This window comes from Chelonia mydas, chromosome 1 (genome assembly GCF_015237465.2).
Source record: "Chelonia mydas isolate rCheMyd1 chromosome 1, rCheMyd1.pri.v2, whole genome shotgun sequence".
NCBI classification, from domain to species: domain Eukaryota; kingdom Metazoa; phylum Chordata; order Testudines; family Cheloniidae; genus Chelonia; species Chelonia mydas.
The window spans coordinates 267,655,408-267,678,078 of record NC_057849.1 but is presented as its reverse complement, the minus strand read 5'-3'; the positions used below and the strand labels follow the sequence as shown (position 1 = coordinate 267,678,078).

Here is a 22,671-nt window from a genome sequence, read left to right as displayed (position 1 = left end):
GGGATTATCGTTTTAAACACAGTAATAGTAAGGGTCACTTTTATAACAATAATGAACTCCTGGCCAAGCATTTTGCTGCCATACTGCCGCTTCTTAGGTCACTGGAATCAGTTAGCTTTCAGACAGGTCTTGCAACATGTTCAGATGTGGTATTTCCCAAAATGACAGACACAATTATTCTATGCAGTGTTGTAGCCATGTTGTTCCCAAGATATTAGAGACACAAAGTGGATGAGGTAATATCTTTTATTGGGCCAACTTCTGTTGGGGAGAGCTTACAGAGCTCTTCTTCAGCTCTGCAGACTTGTGTAAGCTCAAAGGCTTGTCTGCAACAGAAATTGGTCCAATAAAAGATATGACCTCACCCACCTTGTCTCTCCAGACACCATTATACTTACCAGAACCAGCAATCTTCCATCACACCCATAACAAGTGCACCAATGTGTTCTGCATGAAACAGATTAGAAAACCAAAACTATAATACGTTAAGAAAAACTGACTTCATTGTTCTCAAATGTGGGTTGCATTTTGGCAAAATTTCACAATCTACGTTTTTATAGGGCTGTCCAGTGTTTTCCACATTTCACATATAATTGTTTCAATGCTCATCCCTGTCTGTGGTTTTCTTTGCCATATTAAAAAGCAACTAAAGGGGTCTGGTTTCTGGTATGAACCAATGTTTACCAGTAAAAACATCCAGCCACAACTTAATTCAGGACTTACAATTATATCTCAGTTTTGTTTTTCTTAAGGCAATCATAATTTCCACAGTTGGTGCCATCATCTTTGCAATAAATGTGAGCAGTTTTCGTACTAGAATGCAAAGCAGAGCTGACAATCATGAATGAGCAAATTGAAAAATACCCAATACTGGATGTCTGATTAAATCCATAACTAACCATTTCTGCCACAGCGGCTTTTCCTTTCTGTTTCTCCTTTTCCAATTCATCCTTTATATCCTTCAAGGATTCAATGGTTTTTGATAATTTGTCTTTGGTAACTGTAAGGTCTTTCAATAAAGTGTCTTTCTCCAACTTCATTTTCTGCAGCTCTAATGTTGCTGCTTGAATCTTGCCATCTAGTTCCTTACGTTGTTTATTTGTCTCTTGATTTAATTTCTCAAGGTCCCGTTTAAGGCTTGCTTTTTCTTCCCCTTGCTTTGATATTTGCTGTTTTGCTTGTTCCAGGGCATCAGATTTCTTCTCCAAATCCAATTTAGTACTAGATACACTGTGCAAATACAAAGGAGAGCAGTGAAATACAAAACTTTAAAAAATTATCCATAAGTTGTTTTGTGTAATTAAATCTACTCTCTATAATCAAAAACATTAATCGTTCTTCTAATTTAAAACATGTTTTTTCAGATGATGTATTGATGTTTCGTTTCTACACTTAAATGAATGACACACTCTGAAGTCCCATTTTCAGGCTGGTGGTGGTTCTTTAAACATTACGCCTATGAACTACCCCTGGAAAGCTAACATGCAAATTGTAAATCAAGATGAATAAAACCCAAAATTAAGGTTTTTTACTCAGCAGATGTCTGAACAGGTTAATACATTCAGATCCATCAACTGGCAACATACCCTTTGGTTCTATGAAAGACAGTCTCACACACATTATTCCCAGACAGAGTTAAAAGTTAAGAGACTGACCTTCAACACAACAACATTACCAGATATGTTTTGTGGTAGTTTTTGTTTGTGCTAAGTGCTGGAGAAATTGCATTTGCAATTAAGATTCCCACACCAGCTTTAATGCTACCCTGTATCCCCACTAACTTTCCACCTATAGGTTGAATCTCCCTTGCCCATTTATCACACAAAACTTAAATCTGCTTAGTCAAGCATAGGAATTCCAATATTCTCATCTGTTCTATGATAACAGAACCTGCTCTTACCCATATATCAGATATAGGTGGTGATGGTGAATATCTCATTTATATACATATTAGAGATCTGAGCCCCATGCTGTGAAGGATCCCCTAATTTTTCAGAGGATGGTATGATAATAGAAGGTTGTTTGCTGATGACCAGCTTTCTGCTGCGGATACAACAAGTGGGACCTAGACAGAGTGTACAGAAGAGATGCAGGAAGTACACTGAATGCATCTCAACCCACTCAGGTTAAGTCACGGTACTTGGTGACTCACCTATGGGGTGAAGGCTGATGGCTGAAGTGCAAGTCAAACAAGGCAACACTTATCTCCCCTGTGTGGGAAAAGATGCAGAAGCCCCTACTGAGGTGTAGGGTTACTCTAGTGTTTTAGGTGAGTTCTGGTGATCATTATGGTGAATAACTGATCATGAAGGTGAATAATAATTTCAATTCTAGTCTAAGAGTATAAACATGCATTTGTTTGTTCTTATAGAACAATTCAAATTTGAATCTTGGTCTCTGGGTCTGAAAAGTAATGCATTAAACAGTGTTAGCATACACTTCTCTTTTTGCTTCAAGCTGTTTAGTCAGTTCTGTTGTTCTGAGGCCTAGCTCTGTACACTGCTGCCGTTGCTGTTGTAGCTCCTGAAGGGCCTGTTCTTTGCTTGCTTTAACCTCAAGAATGTCAGTTTCAAGTTTCTGTAAAAGAAAAGAAAAAGCTACAGTTACCATAACACAACCACCAGAGTGAAAAATCACTCAGTTGTTCATAAATGCCTCCAGCCTCCAGGCATAAAGGGGCTACAGCAGGGGTGAGGATCTCACCCCTAGTCTTCACGTACATTTAACATTAAATATACTTCTATATTTTAATGGATTCAAATATCTGCAAAATGCTTAAAATACGGTAATCTAAAAATAACCCAGTAATTTATAAATGGAACATACTCCACCTCTGTGCAATTGTATACACTTCTCATGTTACTGTATTCTATCTTTTTTGCCTCCTGCCTCAAATGTAAGACACTGAAGATGTGTGAACATTAGGGTCTGATCCTGCAAACACTTATGCACTTAAATAAAGTTACCTGAAGTTTATACAACCACAAATATGAGAGTTCTGAATTTAGGAAGTGGTCTGTGTCTCATCTCTTAATATTCTCCATGAATTATATTCAGGTTGCAATTAGCGGGGAAGGAGGCTGGGGCAGTGGAGGCAGTTATGGCATAACCCCACTTTCTCATTCATCAGCTGAAAAAGGAAACACTGGGAAAAGAGAATACCATCAACACCACTTTTTAGGTGGCTGGCCATCCTCCCCCTGCAATTTCCGCACTGCTGTTACCATGCATTATGAAACAATTTTGTTGCTTTACATGGTGAAAGCTAGTTTTATAAACTCAAGTTCTTCATTTCTGAATACAAACCTTAAGCTGTCCCTCTAGCTCCTCCGTTTTCTGTTCTAAATAAAGATGTTTCTCTTTATACTCTTTAAGACTGGCTTCCAGCTGTGTACAATATTCTTGCTTGTCGTGCAGCTTAGCCGTAACCTGATCTAACTGAGTGTTGACCTTATTTAACTCCTATGAAGTAAAATATAATTGAAAATGGTTACTTTTATTAAGGGATGAGTATTTTTTAAATTATTAAAGAGTTCTCTAAACACATGCCTAAATATTACTTGTCTAAAATGTTCAGATGGAATTTTTAAAAAACGTACACATTACACTGGAGAAAAACAGCATATTCAATAGCTTATTCTTTTCAAATTGCTTTTAAGGCAGAACTTTTTCATGCTGTGAATCACACCTTCATAAAGAGATTGTCTTAAAGAACAACTCCTCTCCCATTCATAATCACAAAATATTCTTGTGGCAACTACACCAATTGCGTGCATGGGAACATAATATTAACCTATTTGTATCAGTCAATTAAATTTAGCAGGAACAAGGACAGCCAATACCATGTGACCAGTCAACTCTCCACAGACTCCAATGGTTTACAAATCATAGTTTGAAAACTATTGGTTCAACATGGAACAATATTATCCTCTATCAGAAATGGAACACATAATGCTGATAGTCAAAAGACCCATACGTTTTATGGTGAGCTGGACCTAACTTGTGCGACACTCTGATGCAAGAGACTGACAAATTTGTCAGCAGCTTCATTTAAAATAAAATATGGGAGATTTTTAATTAACTAAATATGAAAATGAAAAATGCAATCACTACAGAAGGACATGTGCTATTTATACTGATATTCAATTCCCCACCCAAGAAGGCATGGGAGGCGGTGTTAGTTTTTGAAGTGGTTTGGAATTGTGCATGTTTCTGCTGAAATAATCAGCAGCAAAACAATTAATCATGTTGACAGTTAATTTGTTATCTATTGTTTTCAATATTAGCACCCCAATGAGACATGCTGATTTAGGGATGGAGTGCACACAGACTTGCACCAAAATAACTAAATTGGTTTTAATTCATCCCTTTTTTATTTTACTGCAGGTATGTGTGTGCACACAGTTATTTTGGAATAAAAATATATTTCTTCATTTAACTGAAGTTTGCTTTTTTATCTTGAATCTGCAAACTCCAGAAAAACAACACTGCTTTGTTTTACACTCAGTATACTTTGTAAAGTCTCTCTTCATAATCACACAGGTTAGAAACAATTCTGTTCTGTTACAATATGGAAGTTTAGATTCTAGAGTACATTTCTGCAGCAGGGGTGGATTCCACAGTCAATTCCATACATTACAATACACAGGGCCCTGCTTATAACAAACAGGACAAAATATATCACATATCCAAATACTCTGAATAATGTCTCCAATGCAAATGCAAATCCACAAGGACTTGGATTTTTTTCCCAAACCAAATTGTCCTTTTCGTTTTGTACACAGGTTATCTTAGATGATCTAGTAGCATTAATTTCTCCTACCTGTTGTTTATCTTGCAGCGCATTCTGGGCTGTGTCCAAATGATTCTGAAGATCTGCTCTTTGAGCGGCTTTTGATGCTTCTGCTGAAAGCAGTAATTCAGTCTTTGCTTTTATCTGAAAAGAAGAGTGTTACAATGTTTGTAATGTGAAGATCATAAAGAATTCTTGATTGCAGCTGCTTTTAACTCAAATTTTCTTCATACTAACAAGCACTTTAATACTAGCTATGTATTGCTAATTATTAGTAATTCTGACATGATGAAATGTTGGACACAGCTAAAACACAAGTTATCAATAAAGTTTAGACAGCTGAAGACAGAATGGAACAAAATAAAATACAGTTATGAGTAATTGTTCTTCTCTGAAGGCAGGTCTACACTACGGGGTTAAGTCCACCTAAGTTATGCAACTCCAGCTACGTGAATAACGTAGCTGGAGTCGACATAGCTTTGGTCGACTTATTACGGTGTCTAAACTGCACTGGCTCAACAGGAGAAACTCTCCCATCAACTTACCTTATGCTTCTTGTTCTGGTGGAATACTGGAGTTGATGGGAGAGCGAACTGAGGTCAATTTAGTGGGTCTTCATTAGACCCACTACATCGACACCCGGTGGATTAATCACCACACCATGGATCCACGGTAAGTGTAGACATACCCTGAATTATGGGGTCCAATCCAGCTCTCCTCTGAGTCAAGGGAAATCTTTTCATTGACTACAAGTTGGATTGGACCCAAGTTACTTCGACACATTCATACTCTAGTTGTTGTGTGTTTTGGGGACCCAGAAAGTATTATATACAGCTACCTTAAACAACAACCAGATGCTCTGATGCATGCACTATCTGTGACTGAGACTGCACAGATAGGTACAATGGACCCTCTCTTCCTCAGTTCTTACCTGTCTGCCTGAGAAAATAGAATCACAGACTTTAAGGTCAGAAGGGACCATTATGATCGTCTAGTCTGACCTCCTGCACAATGCAGCCCACAAAATCTCACCCACCCACTCCTGTAACAAACCTCTAACCTATGTCTGAGCTATTGAAGTCCTCAAATTGTGGTTTAAAGACTTCAAGGTGCAGAGAATCCTCCAGCAAGTGACCCGTGCCTCACGCTGCAGAGGAAGGCGAAAAACCCCCAGGGCCTCTGCCAATCTGCCCTGGAGGAAAATTCCTTCCCGACCCCAAATATGGCGATCAGCTAAACCCTGAGCATGTGGGCAAGACTCACCAGCCAGACACCCAGGAAAGAATTCTCTGTAGTAACTCAGATCCCACCTCATCTAACATCCCATCATAGGCCACTGGGCATATTTACCACTAATAGTTGAAGATCAATTAATTGCCAAAATTAGGCTATCCCATCATATCATCCCTTCCATAAACTTATCAAGCTTAGTCGTGAAGCCAGATATATCTTTTGCCCCCACTGCTTCCCTTGGAAGGTTGTTCCAGAACTTCACTCCTCTGATGGTTAGAAACCTTCGTCTAATTTCAAGTCTAAACTTCCTGATGGCCAGTTTATATCCATTTGTTCTTGTGTCCACACTGGTACTGAGCTTAAATAATTCCTCTCCCTCTCCGGTATTTATCCCTCTGATATATTTATAGAGAGCAATCATATCTCCCCTCAGCCTTCTTTTGGTTAGGCTAAACAAGCCAAGCTCCTTGAGTCTCCTTTTCATAAGACATTCCTCGAATCATCCTCGTAGCCCTTCTCTGTACCTGTTCCAGTTTGAATTCATCTTTCTTAGACATGGGAGACCAGAACTGCACACAGTATTCCAGATGAGGTCTCACCAGTGCCTTGTATAATGGTACTAAAACCTCCTTATCTCTACTGGAAATACCTCGCCTGATATATCCCAAGACCGCATTAGCTTTTTTCACGGCCATATCACATTGGCGGCTCATAGTCATCCTGTGATCAACCAATACTTCGAGGTCCTTCTCCTCCTCTGTTACTTCCAACTGATGAGTCCCCACTTTATAACATAAATTCTTGTTATTAATCCCTAAATGCATGGCCTTGCACTTTTCACTATTAAATTTCATCCTATTACTATTACTCCAGTTTACAAGGTCATCCAGATCTTCCTGTATGATATTCCGGTCCTTCTCTGTATTGGCATCACCTCCCAGCTTCATGTCATCCGCAAACTTTATTAGCACATTCCCGCTTTTTGTGCCAAGGTCAGTAATAAAAAGATTAAATAAGATTGGTCCCAAAACCGATCCCTGAGGAACTCCACTAGTAACCTCCTTGGAGCCTGAGAGTTCACCATTCAGTGTGACCCGTTGTAGTCTCCCCTTTAACCAGTTCCTTATCCACTTTTCAATTTTCATATTGATCCCCATCTTATCCAATTTAGCTAATAATTCCCCATGTGCAACCATATCAAATGTCTTACTGAAATCACGGTAAATTAGATCCACTCCGTTTCCTTTGTCTAAAAAATCTGTTACCTTCTCAAAGAAGGAGATCAGGTTGGTTTGACACGATCTACCTTTTGTAAAACCATGTTGTATTATGTCCCAATTACCATTGACCTCTATGTCCTTAATTACTTTCTCCTTCAAAAATTTTTCCAAGACCTTGCATACTACAGATGTCAAACTAACAGGCCTCTAGTTACCCGGATCACTTTTTTTTTCCTTTCTTAAAAATAGGAACTATGTTAGCAATTCTCCAGTCATAAATAGAATCTGAATGGCAGACATGAAGGGTGTGTCAGCGTGGATCTGTATGTCAATTTTCAGAGATCTCCAGCTACTGGTAAGTTAGCTATTTTTTTTCCCTGATTAAAGGTTCCATCCTGCTCTTACTCAAAGCAATGGCAAAACTCCCATTTGATTTAATGGGAACAACATCAAAGCCTAAACAGTTTTCATGGATTCCCACCCCTATGGAAATCAGTGATCTACATACACCTGGAACTAACAGAAGGGCTGAGCAGTAATAATGATCATTATGAACCATATCCCAAATACCAGTAGTAGCCACTTCCCACATTTCAGAAATGGACACTTTATCAAGACAAGTCTTAGACTATCTGCCAAACCTCTGGTCAAATGTATCTTATTCCTTCTGGGACCTGAATATGAGCCTCCTTGTAGTAGGCTTCAAAGCACTCAGGCCTGATCTATGCTAGGAAATTAGGTCAGTCTAATTATGTCACATTCAGGGGTGTGAAAAATCCACACCCCTGAGCGATGCAGTTAAACCAACCAAACCCTGGTGTGGACAGCACTAGGCTGATGGGAGAATACCACCTCTAAGGGAGGTGGAGTACCTGTGCCAATGGGACAGCATAGGTAGTGTCTTTACTGAAGTACTATGGCAGCGCTGCTGCAGCATTTTAAGTGTAGACAAGCCCTCAGTCTCTCTCAATTGTGATTAAGTCCCCGTTGGAACTTTTGCTTGACTGCGTTAGACAAAAAACCCAAAACCCAGTAAAATATAAAACCACTTCAAAAATCAGTAATCTACTAAAATTCTGGGTAGTGTCAGGTTCTTCATGACCCTGCTTTGACAGATTCTCACCCTGGCATGTGGAGTGTAGAACCATTAAAACAATTTTCAAACAGGCTTCTTAGCCTTGATGCACACAGCAAGTCTGAGGCTTTTAAGGAGACATAACTTCTCCTACCTCGACTCTTTGGTGGTGGTTGTGTTCTTTTCGGTGTGTTGTTTTTTGGCTGCAATCCTTATATCTTAGAACGGCTGATGTCTTGCTGGATTGTATCTTGCTTATTGCACTTTATTTGGCCATTTTTTGCTCACAAAACAAGCAAACTTTAGTAGAAACTTAGCCTACTAGCCTTGTATATTCAACAATGAAAAGCGGATGGATTTTTTTCATTAGCATACAGTACAAAGGCAAATTACCTGTAAATCAAGCTGGGATACTTTCTCTTTGCTTTCATTTAGCTGACTATTTAGTTCACCAATGCTTGTTTCTAGGGAGAGCACACGGTCTTGAGCAGCTCTCAGATGTGCCTTCTGCTCTTGCACCTGCTCATGCAAATTCTCTTGGGCTTGTTTATGGCTTTCCGACTGATTCTTCAGCTTTTCTGTTAGCTGAGTTACCTACAATATAAATAAGCTGCCAATTAAAAGTCCAAGGGCAAAATTAAAAACACCCTAAAATTCAAAAGATGTTGTCTTGGTTACGAAGCCCCAATACTGATCAACTTCACCACTTATTAATTCTACAAAGTTTCTCTTTCTGGACAACAACAGTGCATTTATTTTTTGTGTGCAATACATGAGTCACCCCAACTTTTAAAAGCATAACTATTTTGACAAGATATTCAAAGGCAGCAAGCATGATCACTCTCATAAAACACTGTGAGTGTGCATCCTTTTGTGTGTGCCCAGTTAGTGTTAGCTAGGTCGAGAGATAGATGAGAATGGTTGAGTCTTACTTTATTTATAAGAAAAATAATATAAACACATCATGGAGGCACCAATTGTGGTTCAATAGTTAGGCTGAGTTGAGCTTTGCACTGAAGGCCTGGACTCAACCCTTTGGTTATGTATTATTGCCCCTTTTCCACCTAAGTGGATAGTCATAGTTTGGGGCCCTGGGGAGGTTCCAGCTGGAAGTAGAATTTGATGGTATTTTATTTGCTGCGGTCCTGTTTATTGGAAGGAATGTTCAAAGTGATGGGCCTCTGAATACAGAGGGAACCAAGAACAAAAGAGCAGTTTCTAAGCTTACAGCCCACAAACCTCTTTAGCCAACAACAATCCGAAAGCTCTCTAGCTTTTTTCATGGTCACAGGCTCCTGCTTGGCTTTCTTGCCTCTCCTTCTCTCTGTTCTTGTCTGCTCTCCATTTCTGTGTGCTCCCACCCTTACTTCCTCCCACACATTCCTGGTCACAATACTCAGTAAAACCCTCCACCCACATGGTGCTAGATTCTGGGCAGATGCTATTGGGCTTTATTTTGCATGTTTAAGCATCAATTTGAATGAGGTTTTAGCTTGACACATAAGGTTATGAGCTGGGAGAAACAGTATGAAAAATGCAACATACAGCACTTGCTCCTTGAATATAGAATGTATTTGCCAAGAATTTAGAAGTAAATCCATTAATAGAAAATTATATACATTTGATTGTATCCCTCTCCCTCCACCCTTTATGTTTCACCTGTCTTCTTAAGGCCTGACCCTGCAAACACTTATGCTCATGCTTTTCTTTACACAACATGAGTAGTCCTGCTGACATGTGTATAAATGTTCATATGATCAGTACCTTGGATTATAAACTCTTCAGGATAAGGGTATATCCACATGACCATTAACACTAACGTGAGTTACATGTGGCCATCCAGAAAACAATATATCCCTATCAATTTAATCTTTGCCCATTTCAAAGCTCTATGTCTGCAGTAAACATGAACCGAACTCCATTTAATTCATATTAGTATTCTATATATTGTGTATGTTTTATTATAACATTACAGCAAGTATGGCAAAAAACATCCATTAATTACTCACAAAAAATTGACATGTGTTTGCTACCAAAATATTTTTCAAGTAGCTCATAAAAGACACAGGTGTTCCTTCCATTACAAACAGGTAACAGCTGGTATTGGGAACTAGTACATTTCTATCTTATTTGTACCAGTAGCATACACTAAGGACTATATGCCAGAGAACTCACATTCAGCTCTAATTACTACTAATGTGTTGCACATATGCTGGGAAAGGAGAACACGGTGTTCTAATAACCTTTGTTAGTAAGTGTGCAACAATATTACCATATTGGTATTTTAAACAGTATACTAAAAAAATTCCTCTAGTACAAAAAGAGTCACTAACATACAACCATATTACCTTTTGCAAAAATATGAAGTAAAAATTGTATGCACAAGTAGTAGTAATTCCAGCATAGCTTTTTAAAAAATATATGTGTGTATATACATACACATATATATTTTAAAAGATTATGCAGCTAAAATTACTTTAAAATACCTTTAAAATATCTAATAATGTACCTTTCAGATGCTACACTGTGATTGTAATTTCCACTTCAAAGAACTTTTCATTAAATCATATTCAGTGTATGTTATGTGTTTTCTTGTTCAAATATGTTATCAATTAGATTTCCACAAAGGTAAGAAAAACTAATAATAAATCATTTTGATTGTATGTATACACACTATCCTTCATATCCAAGTGCACAACTCGTACACCTGGATGTGAAGCACCAAAATGTATTGCTATCAGAACAAGAAGGGGGGGTGGAGGGGGGAAAAAATCACAGAAATCTTGTGAATTTAATAAAGAGATCCTAAAGCAATACAGTATCCAAAAAAGGGCGAAGTACAGTGGAGGCTGAAGCTGCAGACTGGGAGATAGAAACAAAGGAGACTCTTCTTACACAAACTTTCTTAAGGGTATTGGAGATTTTTGCATTTCTTACCTGCTCTTGCAAAGTGTGATTTTTCTCTTGCAGCTGGTTAAGAACTGCAGTTTCTCCTTCCCCTGCTTGAATTTTCGCATACAAGTCCTCTCTTTCTTTTTCTAACAGGGTGATGTTCTCTCTACTCTTTTGTAGCAAGGCCTCAAGGTTTTGAATTTTTTGGTCCTTATCTCCAATCTGACGCAGTACTTGTTCCAAATCATTCTAAAAATGCATTAAATAGTTTCTTTAAGTATAGGGACCTTAAAAGTTATTCCTGATGCATGAAATGTTAGATATCAAATTTCACAAATACTTACTACATATTCTATTTTGAAATTATAAATTCCTTCAATGTTATTTAATTAAAAGAAGAAAATGGTATACATTAGGAAATTGTGCCGCTTGTTTACATGTTGCAATGCACCGGCAATATTAACTGCTGCAATACACTAGTTTGAAAAGAATGTGCGTTGTTTTTTTTACCTGGGCTTCTCGGAGTTTTGCTGTAGTGCTTTGCTGAAGAGTCTGTTGCTCCTGATGCTGCTGTTTTGCTTTATCTAACTGATGCTGTAATTCAGTGCAATTTGCTGCTTTTTCCTTTAGCTTAAAAAAACAGTCACGGACTGTTGACTGAAAACTGACAAGCACAATTCAGTAGTTCAATAACATTTATCATTTACTCTAATACTGAAAGACTGTACACTAAACAGTTTAACATTCCAAACAGATGTAAAAGTAGTAATTTGTCATACCAGTTCTACAGCAAAGTACGAACACAGCGCTGAAGTGCTTCTCAACACTGACAGTAGGCAAATTCTAAATAACAAAAATTACCTCATGTGTCAGACAGGCATTATTTTACATCTTAACACCAAGCTGTTAAAGGAGATTTAGTCTTTTTTCTCATGGATAAGGTAGAGTTGAAGAAATTTATATTCATAAAGTATACTAAGTGCTAATTATCATTAGCAGTTTTAGTAGCAACTTAGGTCTGGTCCACACTACAGACTTGCACTGGTATAACTACGTCGCTCAGAGGTGTGAAAAATCCACACTCCTGAGCGATGTAGTTACACAGACCTAATCTCCGGTTTAGACAGCACTATGTTGGTGGGAGACCTTCTCCCATCAGCATAGCTACTGCCTCTAAGGGAGGTGGATTAACTATGCCGACGGGACAGCTCTTTCCCATCAGGATAGAGCGTGTTCATTAAAGCGCTGCAGCAGAGCAGCTGCATCAGTGCAGTTGTGCCGATGCAGCATTTTAAGTATACATTTGCCCTTATGGTCTATTTACCTTAACAGACTTTCTGGAGCCAACATGCAAAGCACTGCACAGTGTTAGCTGTATGACTCATTAAAGTCAAAGGCCATGTCTACACTACCCACCGGATCGGCAGGTAGTGATCACTCTATCGGGGATCGATTTATCGCATCTAATGTAGACGTGATAAATTGATTCCCAATCGCTCTGCCATCGACTCCAGAACTCCACTACAGTGAGACGCAGAAGCGGAGTCGACAGGGGAGTGGCGGCCGTCGATCCCGCGCCGCGAGGACGCAAAGTGATTCTAAATCGATCTAAGATACGTCGACTTCAGCTATGCTATTCTCATAGCTGAAGTTGAGTATCTTAGATCGATTTCCCCCCCCAGTGTAGACCAGGCCTAAGAGTGGTAAATTTTCAAAGTTTTACACTGCAGTTTAGAGGTGTCTGCTAAACCGCAGTGTAAAACTTTGAAAACGTACCACTCTTAGAGGTTTGGCACATCTACATATAGCAAATATAAACAGGTCAACAACAAATATTTGTTACGAAGACCTGGTCTACACTAGGGGAGGGGATCAACCTAAGATATGCAACTTCAGCTACGAGAATAGCATAGCTTAAGTCAATGTCTCTTAGGTCGACTTACCTCACGTCCTCACGGCGCAGGATCGACTGCCACCACTCCCCCGTCAACTCCACTTCCACCTCTCGCTGCGATGGAGTACAGGAGTCGATGGCAGAGCGATCAGGGATCGATCACTCCCGCCAATCCGGCGGGTAGTGTAAACATACCCTAAGTAAACATACCCTAAGTACCCTATTGCAAAAAACTTGACCTATTAATAGAGTAGTAAAATTAGTTTTCTGACACCAATTCCCCCCAACACATTATTCACTATAATCACTATTACTTCTTCAGTTGGACCCTGATCTCATAAAAAGATATGCACACACAAAACTCTGCTATGCACGTGTCTGACCAATGAGGAGACAAGATACTTTCAAAGCTGTAGGGGGGGAGAAACAAAGGTTCTCTCTGTCTGTGTGATGCTTTTGCCGGGACCAGAACAGGAATGCAGGTCAGAACTCCTGTAGAGAGTTAATAAGCAATCTAGTTAGATACGCATTAGATTCTGTTTTGTTTAAATGGCTGATAAAATAAGTTGTGCTGAATGGGATGTATATTTCTGTTTTGTGTCTTAAGGTTTTGCCTAGAGGGATTCTCTATGTTTTGAATCTGATTACCCTGTAAGGTATTTACCATCCTGATTTTACAGAGGTGATTCTTTTACTTTTTCTTTAATTAAAATTCTCTTTTAAGAACCTGATTGCTTTTTCATTGTTCTTAAGGTCCAAGGATTTGGGTCTGTGTTCACCTATGCAAATTGGTGAGGATTTTTATCAAGCCTTCCCCAGGAAAGGGGATGTAGTGCTTGGGGGGATATTTTGGGAGGGAGATGTTTCCAAGTGGGCACTTCCCTGTTCTTTGTGTAACACTTTGGTGGTGACAGCGTTTAACCTAAGCTGGTAAGAATAAGCTTAGGGGGTCTTTCATGCAGGTCCCCACATCTGTACCCTAGAGTTCAGAGTGGGGAAGGAACCTTGACATGGTGAAAGGGCTTTTCCTCTGGCTAGGAGGGATTTAAAGGTGTTTACCCTTCCCTTTATATTTATGACAGCACAGCATAAGTTTCTGTGCATGTAGATCTTTTTGCATGCTCAGACCCTTAGCCTCAAAGTCCTCAAGTGCAAGGACCATATCCTTTATTTATCTGTAAAGCACCTCGCACATTTAGGCTCTAGGCAAGGAAATAATTCTTTAGCCTTCTAAAAACAAAAAAGTAACCATCATATAGACTATTTGGACACAAACTATGTAAACACCAACATGAGAAGGATGTTGCAAGTAGAATACACAAAACACCACTACAACAAAGGTGAAATCTGATCATGTGTTTCACTCCTACCTGTTCTTCAGCACGAGAAAGTTTTAACTGCAGATCAGCCACCTGCTGTTCCTTGTCCATCAGTTTTTCACTAGAGAGTTGTCTCTGTTCTTTAAGTCGACCATGTGCTTCCCCTAGCTGGCGTTCTGTCTCCAGAAGTTTACTGTGCAACTGGAAGAAAATACTGGTCTCAATTTTCCAGCCACTACACTGTACTTCAGACCCATTATCCACATAATATAGTAATTTTCATCATGCTTTTAATCACACAAGAATGGTACAACCAGAACATCTTGGGAATTATTCTCATAAACCTGAGCTAAATCATATCAGCCAAGTGCACGTGCAGGAGCATAGGCTCAAAGGGGGTGGTACTTTCAAAAGGTGGGAAGTGAGTCTATGGAAAAGCATCCTCACCGCTTTATAAAAGACCCTTTATATGAGCTATGTGGCCTTACACAGAGCAAAGCCAGGATTAAATTCCATCCCCCACCAAATGCATACAATATTTATCATGTAAAATAGCGATGGCTGAATCAACACCTTACACAGAGCTCAAAGTAAATCAGCATTCCCATGCTCTCCAATGGCCCATGCTCTAAGTTTTTACTGGCTACGCTGGTTCCAGTACCACAGTGTTCTGCATTATCTGGGCCAGTGGGACTTGTGTTTTCGGCTCATCACAAGTGCCTGGCATTCCTCCACTACAGGGAGGCTGATGTATGGACTCTCCCTATAAGATGTCCTAGATCTTTAGGAGTATTCTGTGGTCACATGCCCTTTTGTAGCTTACTCCCCAACTCCTCCCATAGGACCTATAACCCACTCTCTTGGATTGGCTGATGTATGGGAAACTTCCCCAGAGAGTACAAAGCAAGGACTCTATCATCAGCTAAAGGAGCTGACGGGTTTCTTTTACAGTTATTTGCTATAAACAGGCATCTATTCAAACAAATTTTTCTTCTCTCTGAAACCTCTAGCTGTTATTTTAGGCTTTTGGTTACCTCCTGCCCAGTCCTACACACTACTGAATCCCAACCGACATATACATGTGAGCTTCCATTTTGTGGATTCAGAAGGAGCAACAGGTAAGTACAGAGTAAGACAGAAGTATTTCAATGCAAAACATTGAATGGGTGAGACCTTAGTGTAGAAAAACTACTTCCACCTAACTGGAGCACTTACAGATAAAAACATCTGAAGCTAAGTTATTTCTCTTTTGTAAGTCCACACTATTAACCACTGTAAATTAAAAATCATCCCACCTGTGGGTGATGGACTATTAGTAATTGTGACATAGTAACACTAGTAATCTGTGTGAGTGATTGGAGGCAAGAAGTTGTGGTAAATTGTTAATGTAATTTCCTTCTAAAAAATATGCACAAGAGCTGAGTAAACTTGGGAAAGTTTGCAACAACAGCTTAACCACTGGATGTCATTTGTACCCTGAAGCGGGGAGAAAATACCAAAGGTAGGAAGAAAGCTCCAGAAAAAAAAAAAGATCAGCAGAAGCATAACAACATTTTACATGTTACAGAAATAAAGGTCACACTTTCTGTAACACATATGTCTATAAACAATGTATAAAGGGTCAATAAATAATTAGTAGGTTTTATAAGCCTGTTGGAGACATGAGTAGTAGCATGTGTTGTAGATGGTTATAAATATGTAATCTATTTTAAAAAATCTATAAAAAGGGAAATAAAGACAACCCAGGGAATTACAGACCAGTCAGCTTAACTTCCGTACCTGGAAAGATAATGGAGAAAATAATTAAGCAATCAGTTTGGAAACATCTAGAGATAATAAGGTGATAAGTGACAGTAAAAAAAAAAACCATGTCAAACCAACCTGATAGCTTTCTTTGACAGGGTAACACGCTTGGTGGATGGGGGGAAGCTGTAGACGTGGTATACCTTGACTTCAGTAAAACTTTTGATACTGTCTTGCATGACATTCTCATAAAAAAAACTAGAGAAATGCAACCTGGATGGAACTACTATAAGGTGGGTACAAAACTGGTTGGAAAAGCATTACCAAAGAGTAGTTATCAATGGTTCACAGTCATCCTGGAAGGGCATAACGAGTGGGGTCCCACAAGGATCAGTTCTGGGTCGGTTCTGTTCAATATCTTCATCAACGATTTAGATAATGGCATAGAGAGTACATTTATAAAGCTTGCAGATGATATCAAGCTGGGAGGGATTGCAAGTGCTTTGGAGGATAGGATTAAAATTCAAAATGATCTGGACAAACTGGAGAAATGGTCTGAAGTAAATAGGATGATATCCAATACGGACAAATGCAAAGTACTCCATTTAGATTAATAGATTCATAGATGTTAAGGTCAGAAGGGACCATTATGATCGTCTAGTCTGACCTCCTGCACAAAGCAGCCCACAAAATCTCACCCACTCACTCCTGTAATAAACCCCTAACCTATGTCTGAGCTACTGAAGTCCTCAAATCGTGGTTTAAAGACTTCAAGGTGCAGAGAATCCTCCAGCAAGTGACCCGTGCCTCATGCTGCAGAGGAAGGCGAAAAACCCCCAGGGCCTCTGCCAATCTGCCCTGGAGGAAAATTCTTTCCCGACCCCAAATATGGCGATCAGCTAAACCCTGAGCATGTGGGCAAGACTCACCAGCCAGACACCCAGGAAAGAATTCTCTGTAGTAACTCAGATCCCACCCCATCTAACATCCCATCATAGGCCACTGGGCATATTTACCACTAACAGTTGAAGATCAATTAATTGCCAGAATTAGGCTATCCCATCATATCATCCCTTCCATAAACTTATCAAGCTTAGTCGTGAAGCCAGATATATCTTTTGCCCCCACTGCTTCCCTTGGAAGGCTGTTCCAGAACTTCACTCCTCTGATGGTTAGAAACCTTCACCTAATTTCAAGTCTAAACTTCCTGATGGCCAGTTTATATCCATTTGTTCTTGTGTCCACACTGGTACTGAGCTTAAATAATTCCTCTCCCTCTCCGGTATTTATCCCTCTGATATATTTATAGAGAGCAATCATATCTCCCCTCAGCCTTCTTTTGGTTAGGCTAAACAAGCCAAGCTCCTTGAGTCTCCTTTTCATAAGACATTCCTCGAATCATCCTCGTAGCCCTTCTCTGTACCTGTTCCAGTTTGAATTCATCTTTCTTAAACATGGGAGACCAGAACTGCACACAGTATTCCAGATGAGGTCTCACCAGTGCCTTGTATAGTGGTACTAAAACCTCCTTATCTCTACTGGAAATACCTCGCCTGATGCATCCCAAGACCACATTAGCTTTTTTCAATATCACATTGGCGGCTCATAGTCATCCTGTGATCAACCAATACTCCGAGGTCCTTCTCCTCCTCTGTTACTTCCAACTGATGAGTCCCCACTTTATAACATAAATTCTTGTTATTAATCCCTAAATGCATGACCTTGCACTTTTCACTATTAAATTTCATCCTATTACTATTACTCCAGTTTACAAGGTCATCCAGATCTTCCTGTATGATATCCCAGTCCTTCTCTGTATTGGCAATACCTCCCAGCTTCATGTCATCTGCAAACTTTATTAGCACTTTCCCGCTTTTTGTGCCAAGGTCAGCAATAAAAAGATTAAATAATACTGGGGAAGGAACAATCAGTTGCACACATAAAAAATGGAAAAGGACTACCTAGGAAGGAGTACTGCGGAAAAGGATCTTGGAGTCATAGTGGACCACAAGCTAAATATGAGTCAACAGTGTAAAGCTGTTGCAAAAAGTGCGAACATCATCCTGGGATGTATTATCAAGAGTTTTGTAAGCAACACACGAGAAGTAATTCTTCCACTCTATTCCATGCTGATTAGGCCTCAACCGGAGTATTGTGTCCAGTTCTGGGCACTACATTTCAGGAAGGATGTGGACAAACTGGAGACAGTCCAGAAAAGGGTGACAAAAATGATTAAAGTTCTAGAAAACATGACCTATGAGGGAAGATTGAAAAAATTGGGTTTGTTTAGCCTGGAAAAGAGAAGACTGAGAGGGGACATGATAACAGTTTTCAAATACGTAAAAGGTTGTTACAAGGAGGACGGAGAAGAATTGTTTTTCTTAACCTCTGAGGATAGGACAAGAAGCAATGGGAGCTTTAGGTCGGACATTGGAAAAAAATTCCTAACTGTCAGCATGGTTAAGCACTGGAATATATTGCCTAGGAAGGTTGTAGAATCTCCAGCATTGGGGATTTTTAAGAGCACATTAGACAAACACCTGTCTGGAATGGTCTAGACCAGTGCTTCTCAAGCTATCTGATGTGGGGGACCGGCAATTTTTTTTTTCCAATGTGCGCGCAGACTGGCAGCTGATGGCTCGCGAACCGGCACCAGTCCACGGACCACCACTTTGAATAGCACTGGTCTAGATAATACTTTGTCCTTCCACGAGTCCAGGGGACTGGACTAGATGACCTCTCAAGGTCCCTTCCAGTCCTATGATTCTATGTTAAAAGAAGGGACTATAGATGGTTACAAGCCATGGTTATATGCAACTTACTGATCTATTGGATTCTAACAAGCTATATAAATTGATTAATCATTTATTTAAAAAACACTAGAAACCTTTATAAAGGTCCCTTTAATACAAAATGTGATCAAAATGCATTTTATTTTTTCCTGTAAGATACTGCTAAGCACAATACCTATTTTCTGCTTTAACGCCACAAAAAATTAATCTATAGAAGGAAGAGGCAGAGTACATGGCCAAGAGCTCTTAAATCGTTGACTTCTTTGGAGAATGGTGTGGCATCGTGTGGACACGTGATGAACTTTAAGCTAACAGGGCTGTATAACCCAAGTCATTACCATAGCGAGTAGAATATAGTTGTTACTGATTTTATTTATAAAGAAAAAATATTTCTGGAGTTAAAAGGGTATGACAAATAAGTAGGCTAACACGTTCAAAGTTTCATGATAAACACAGTATTTATTAGCAGCTACCACTTCTTAGGAAAAGAGAGGGTTATATTTTTCTTCTCGCCTCTCCCGCTGCATCTCACCACTCCGCACCCCTCAATTACTGTCTCAGAGCCTTCCACACGCAAACATCCGTGTGTGGAACATTGCACTAATCCCTCTTTGCCTAACCAAACCATCAGCCTCTCCTCTTTCAAATAACTCAGTGAAACCCACTTCTGCCATGTCACCTCATAAAAGTATATTGTACAGACACACACTTAACCAATCCACAGAGATGTGCACATATCAAAAATTGAGAAACTGGATCATCTCTTTATTGAAACCCTTTTTTTCCTCCCCCCATCTCTCAACTGTTTGTTACTCTCTCTCATCACATCACATAAAAAATTAAGTCCTGATCCTGCAATGAGCTGCATGCAAGCACACGGGTCCACCCAAGTCATTACAAGATCAGGGCCAGGACCAAGTTATGTTTTTATATTCTCTGTAATGCACACTTTTGGGTTCTCCATAAACAAGTGAAACCATCAACTGCACTGTCAGAGTCCTTTTCCAGTCATTATCAAGCAAAATGGAAACAAAATAGAGAAACCATACTTTTTAAAACTACTGTATCAGAAGTGTTAACATTACTTAAGACAGCAAGTCTGCGAGTGATGAGCATTTCCTGCTGAAAACTAAGGGACAACCTTCTAATGTTCTGAGATCTCCAACTGCTGGCTAGAATGTCAGTTGAGGGTGTCCAGTACCTTGCAGAAGGACATGGAACTCTCCAGGATCTGGGCCGACAACTGTTTGAGACAATTTTGATAAGAGGGCACATGGGTTTCCTCCACTAATGAGTGAGGTGCGTTACCATATAAACCATGTTTAGCCATACAGCAAATGCCAATTCATTATGTGATCATGAACAATATCACATAACAACATGTTAGGAACAATGGAACTAAAGCCGTAAACCAGTGGTGGGCAACCTGGGGCCCAATGGAATAATCTGATTGCGGGCCATGAGACATTTTGGTGACTTTGACTGTCTGCAGGCACAGCCCCCCACAGATCCCAGTGGCTGCAGTTCGCCATTCCTGGCCAATGGGAGCTGTGGGAAGCGGCAGGGAATGGCGAACCATGGCCACTAGGAGCTGCGGGGGGCCATGCCTGCAGACGGCCAACATCAGCAGAATGTCTCGCGGCCCGCAATCAAATTACCCTGATGGGCCACAGTTGCTCACCACTGCCATAAACAGATCACCCACAAACTTTCCTTCTGCCCCAAAGAAATGATTAATCCTAATGAACTATGTGTGCTATATTCCATGTATGAAAATGATTACATTGCATACACGTAAAGATACCTTTCAAAAATTCAATATTTAAAATACTATTTCTCATTTTTTAAATTTCATTTTAAATTAAAAGAAACACTGCTGACTTTCGGACCAGACAGGATATTAAAGCTTTCAACACACCAACAATCTAAGCTTCATCTGAGGTAAAATCTCACACTTGAAAAAAAGTATTCTGTGACTTTGAATCTTAACGGGTATCTGTTTAATTGCAGTGTAGGCGTTCGGGCTCGGGCTGGAGCTCCAGCTCTAGGACCCCGCGAAGTGATAGGGTCCCAGAGCTCACTCTGCTGCCTGAGCCTGAACATCTACACTACAAATAAACAGCCTGTTAGCCCGAGCCCTGTGAGCCCGAGTCAGCTGGCATGAGCCAGCTCCAGGTGGTTAACTGCAGTGTAGACATACCCTAGTAGGCTACACCCTTGCAATGATAATCTCCAATCACAGGTAAGAGGGAAATAAAAAGACAGCTTTCAACCCATTTTCAATATTCAAAACTATGAGCTAAGACTGCTAAGTGAACAACAATATGAAATATATGGGAACTGTACAAAGCTACTATAGAAGAAACTGGAAGAACTAAGACAAGTCTCTCTTTTTATGAGTAACCAGTTACTGTATCATGAATAGACTCAGAATCTCTCAATCCACCCTGAAGTCCTCCCTGTACCATGTTCAAATCAGTGGTTCCCAAACCTTTTTGCTGATGCCCTCCCCCACTTAACTGGTACGCACCCACCCCTGCCCCCCCGAAGCCATGGTCAGGAGCCAGAGGGGGGCTGGGAGCAGGGCCATGGCCAGGAACCATGGTTGGGGCCAGGAGCAGAACTGCAGTCAGGAGCGGGGCCATAGCCAGGAGTGGGGCCAGAGCCAGGGGTCAGGAGCCAGGGGCCGCGGCCAGGAGCAGGGCCGCAGTTGGGGCTGGTGCCAGAGCTGCGGCTGCGGTTGTGGCCAAGGTTAGGGCTGGAGCCAGGAAGGGGGCTGGGGGCAGAGCAGGGCTGGGTGGTGCTTTCTCTCCGCCACACATCCACCCCCAAACCTTCTTCCATGCCCCCCTACAGGAGCGTGCACCGCAGTTTGCGGCCCACTGATTTAAATAGACAATCCTGGGAACTCCAGTGATCCCCCTTCAGGCAGGTTTTCTTGGCTGGACTGAATTCCCTTTTGATGCTATCACTGGGGGATTTGTGTCATCTACACTTCCTTTCCTAGAAATTTATTACGCAAACCAAAAATCCTTTCACAAACCCTACTGAGTTGGAGCACACCCTCTTCATCTGAAACCAGTTTCCACCTGAACTCTGCCAGTTGCTTGTGCTTTTGGAACTTGCATTCTTTGGGGTCTGGGAAGATGGCTGCAATGTCACCCATCAGGATTCCTGAGCATATGGATGAAACTTCAAACTTCATCACATCTCCAAGCATCAGCTTTTTTTTTTTTTTTTTTATTAAACTTGGATTCCTGCCAAACCACAGGAGATTCCAGTAGAAAGTATGCATGCATAGGTTGAGATGTAATTTATTACAGGCTTGTGGGTGGGCATCAAGCCAACATACTTATTTAAATTACTTTATGAAAAAGGGAAAGCTGTAAAAGCACAGGCCTAAAAGTAAAGTAAACCAAGCTGGAATGAGCCACAGATTCCTTATTCAAGGATTGAGCATGATTCTTGAAATACAAACATCTCTCTGATCTCACATACTACACACACAGAGGCACCGAACAAAATAAAGATCAAACAAAACTACACCTCAAAGTCAACTTTTATCTAACATTGAATAATAGTGGGTCAATCCCACAGCTCTATGAAAGTAACTCTCATTATACTCCATAGGATTTAGCATGTAAAAGGACTATGGGACTGTTCACTATATGCATTCCAATATAAAGGCTCAAAACACAGAACCAGACATTA

At 40.2% G+C, this 22,671-nt stretch overlaps 1 protein-coding gene across 11 annotated transcripts in view; it reads right to left on the bottom strand.

The window, feature by feature from the left end:
• The window catches only part of EEA1 (early endosome antigen 1), a 138,601-nt gene that overhangs the window by 37,305 nt on the left and 78,625 nt on the right, over positions 1–22,671 (bottom strand). For all 11 annotated transcript variants that reach the window (XR_005223296.2, XM_043546168.1, XM_043546158.1 and 8 more), the window contains 8 exons: positions 14,477–14,626; positions 11,723–11,842; positions 11,258–11,461; positions 8,714–8,914; positions 4,823–4,936; positions 3,307–3,462; positions 2,438–2,577; positions 900–1,230 (listed from right to left, as the gene is read on the bottom strand). Coding sequence is in view for 10 of the 11 variants with exons in the window: in XM_043546168.1 (XP_043402103.1) it covers positions 900–1,230; positions 2,438–2,577; positions 3,307–3,462; positions 4,823–4,936; positions 8,714–8,914; positions 11,258–11,461; positions 11,723–11,842; positions 14,477–14,626 (1,416 nt within the window). In the remaining variant the exon portion in view is untranslated. The remainder of the gene's footprint in view (positions 1–899; positions 1,231–2,437; positions 2,578–3,306; positions 3,463–4,822; positions 4,937–8,713; positions 8,915–11,257; positions 11,462–11,722; positions 11,843–14,476; positions 14,627–22,671) is intronic.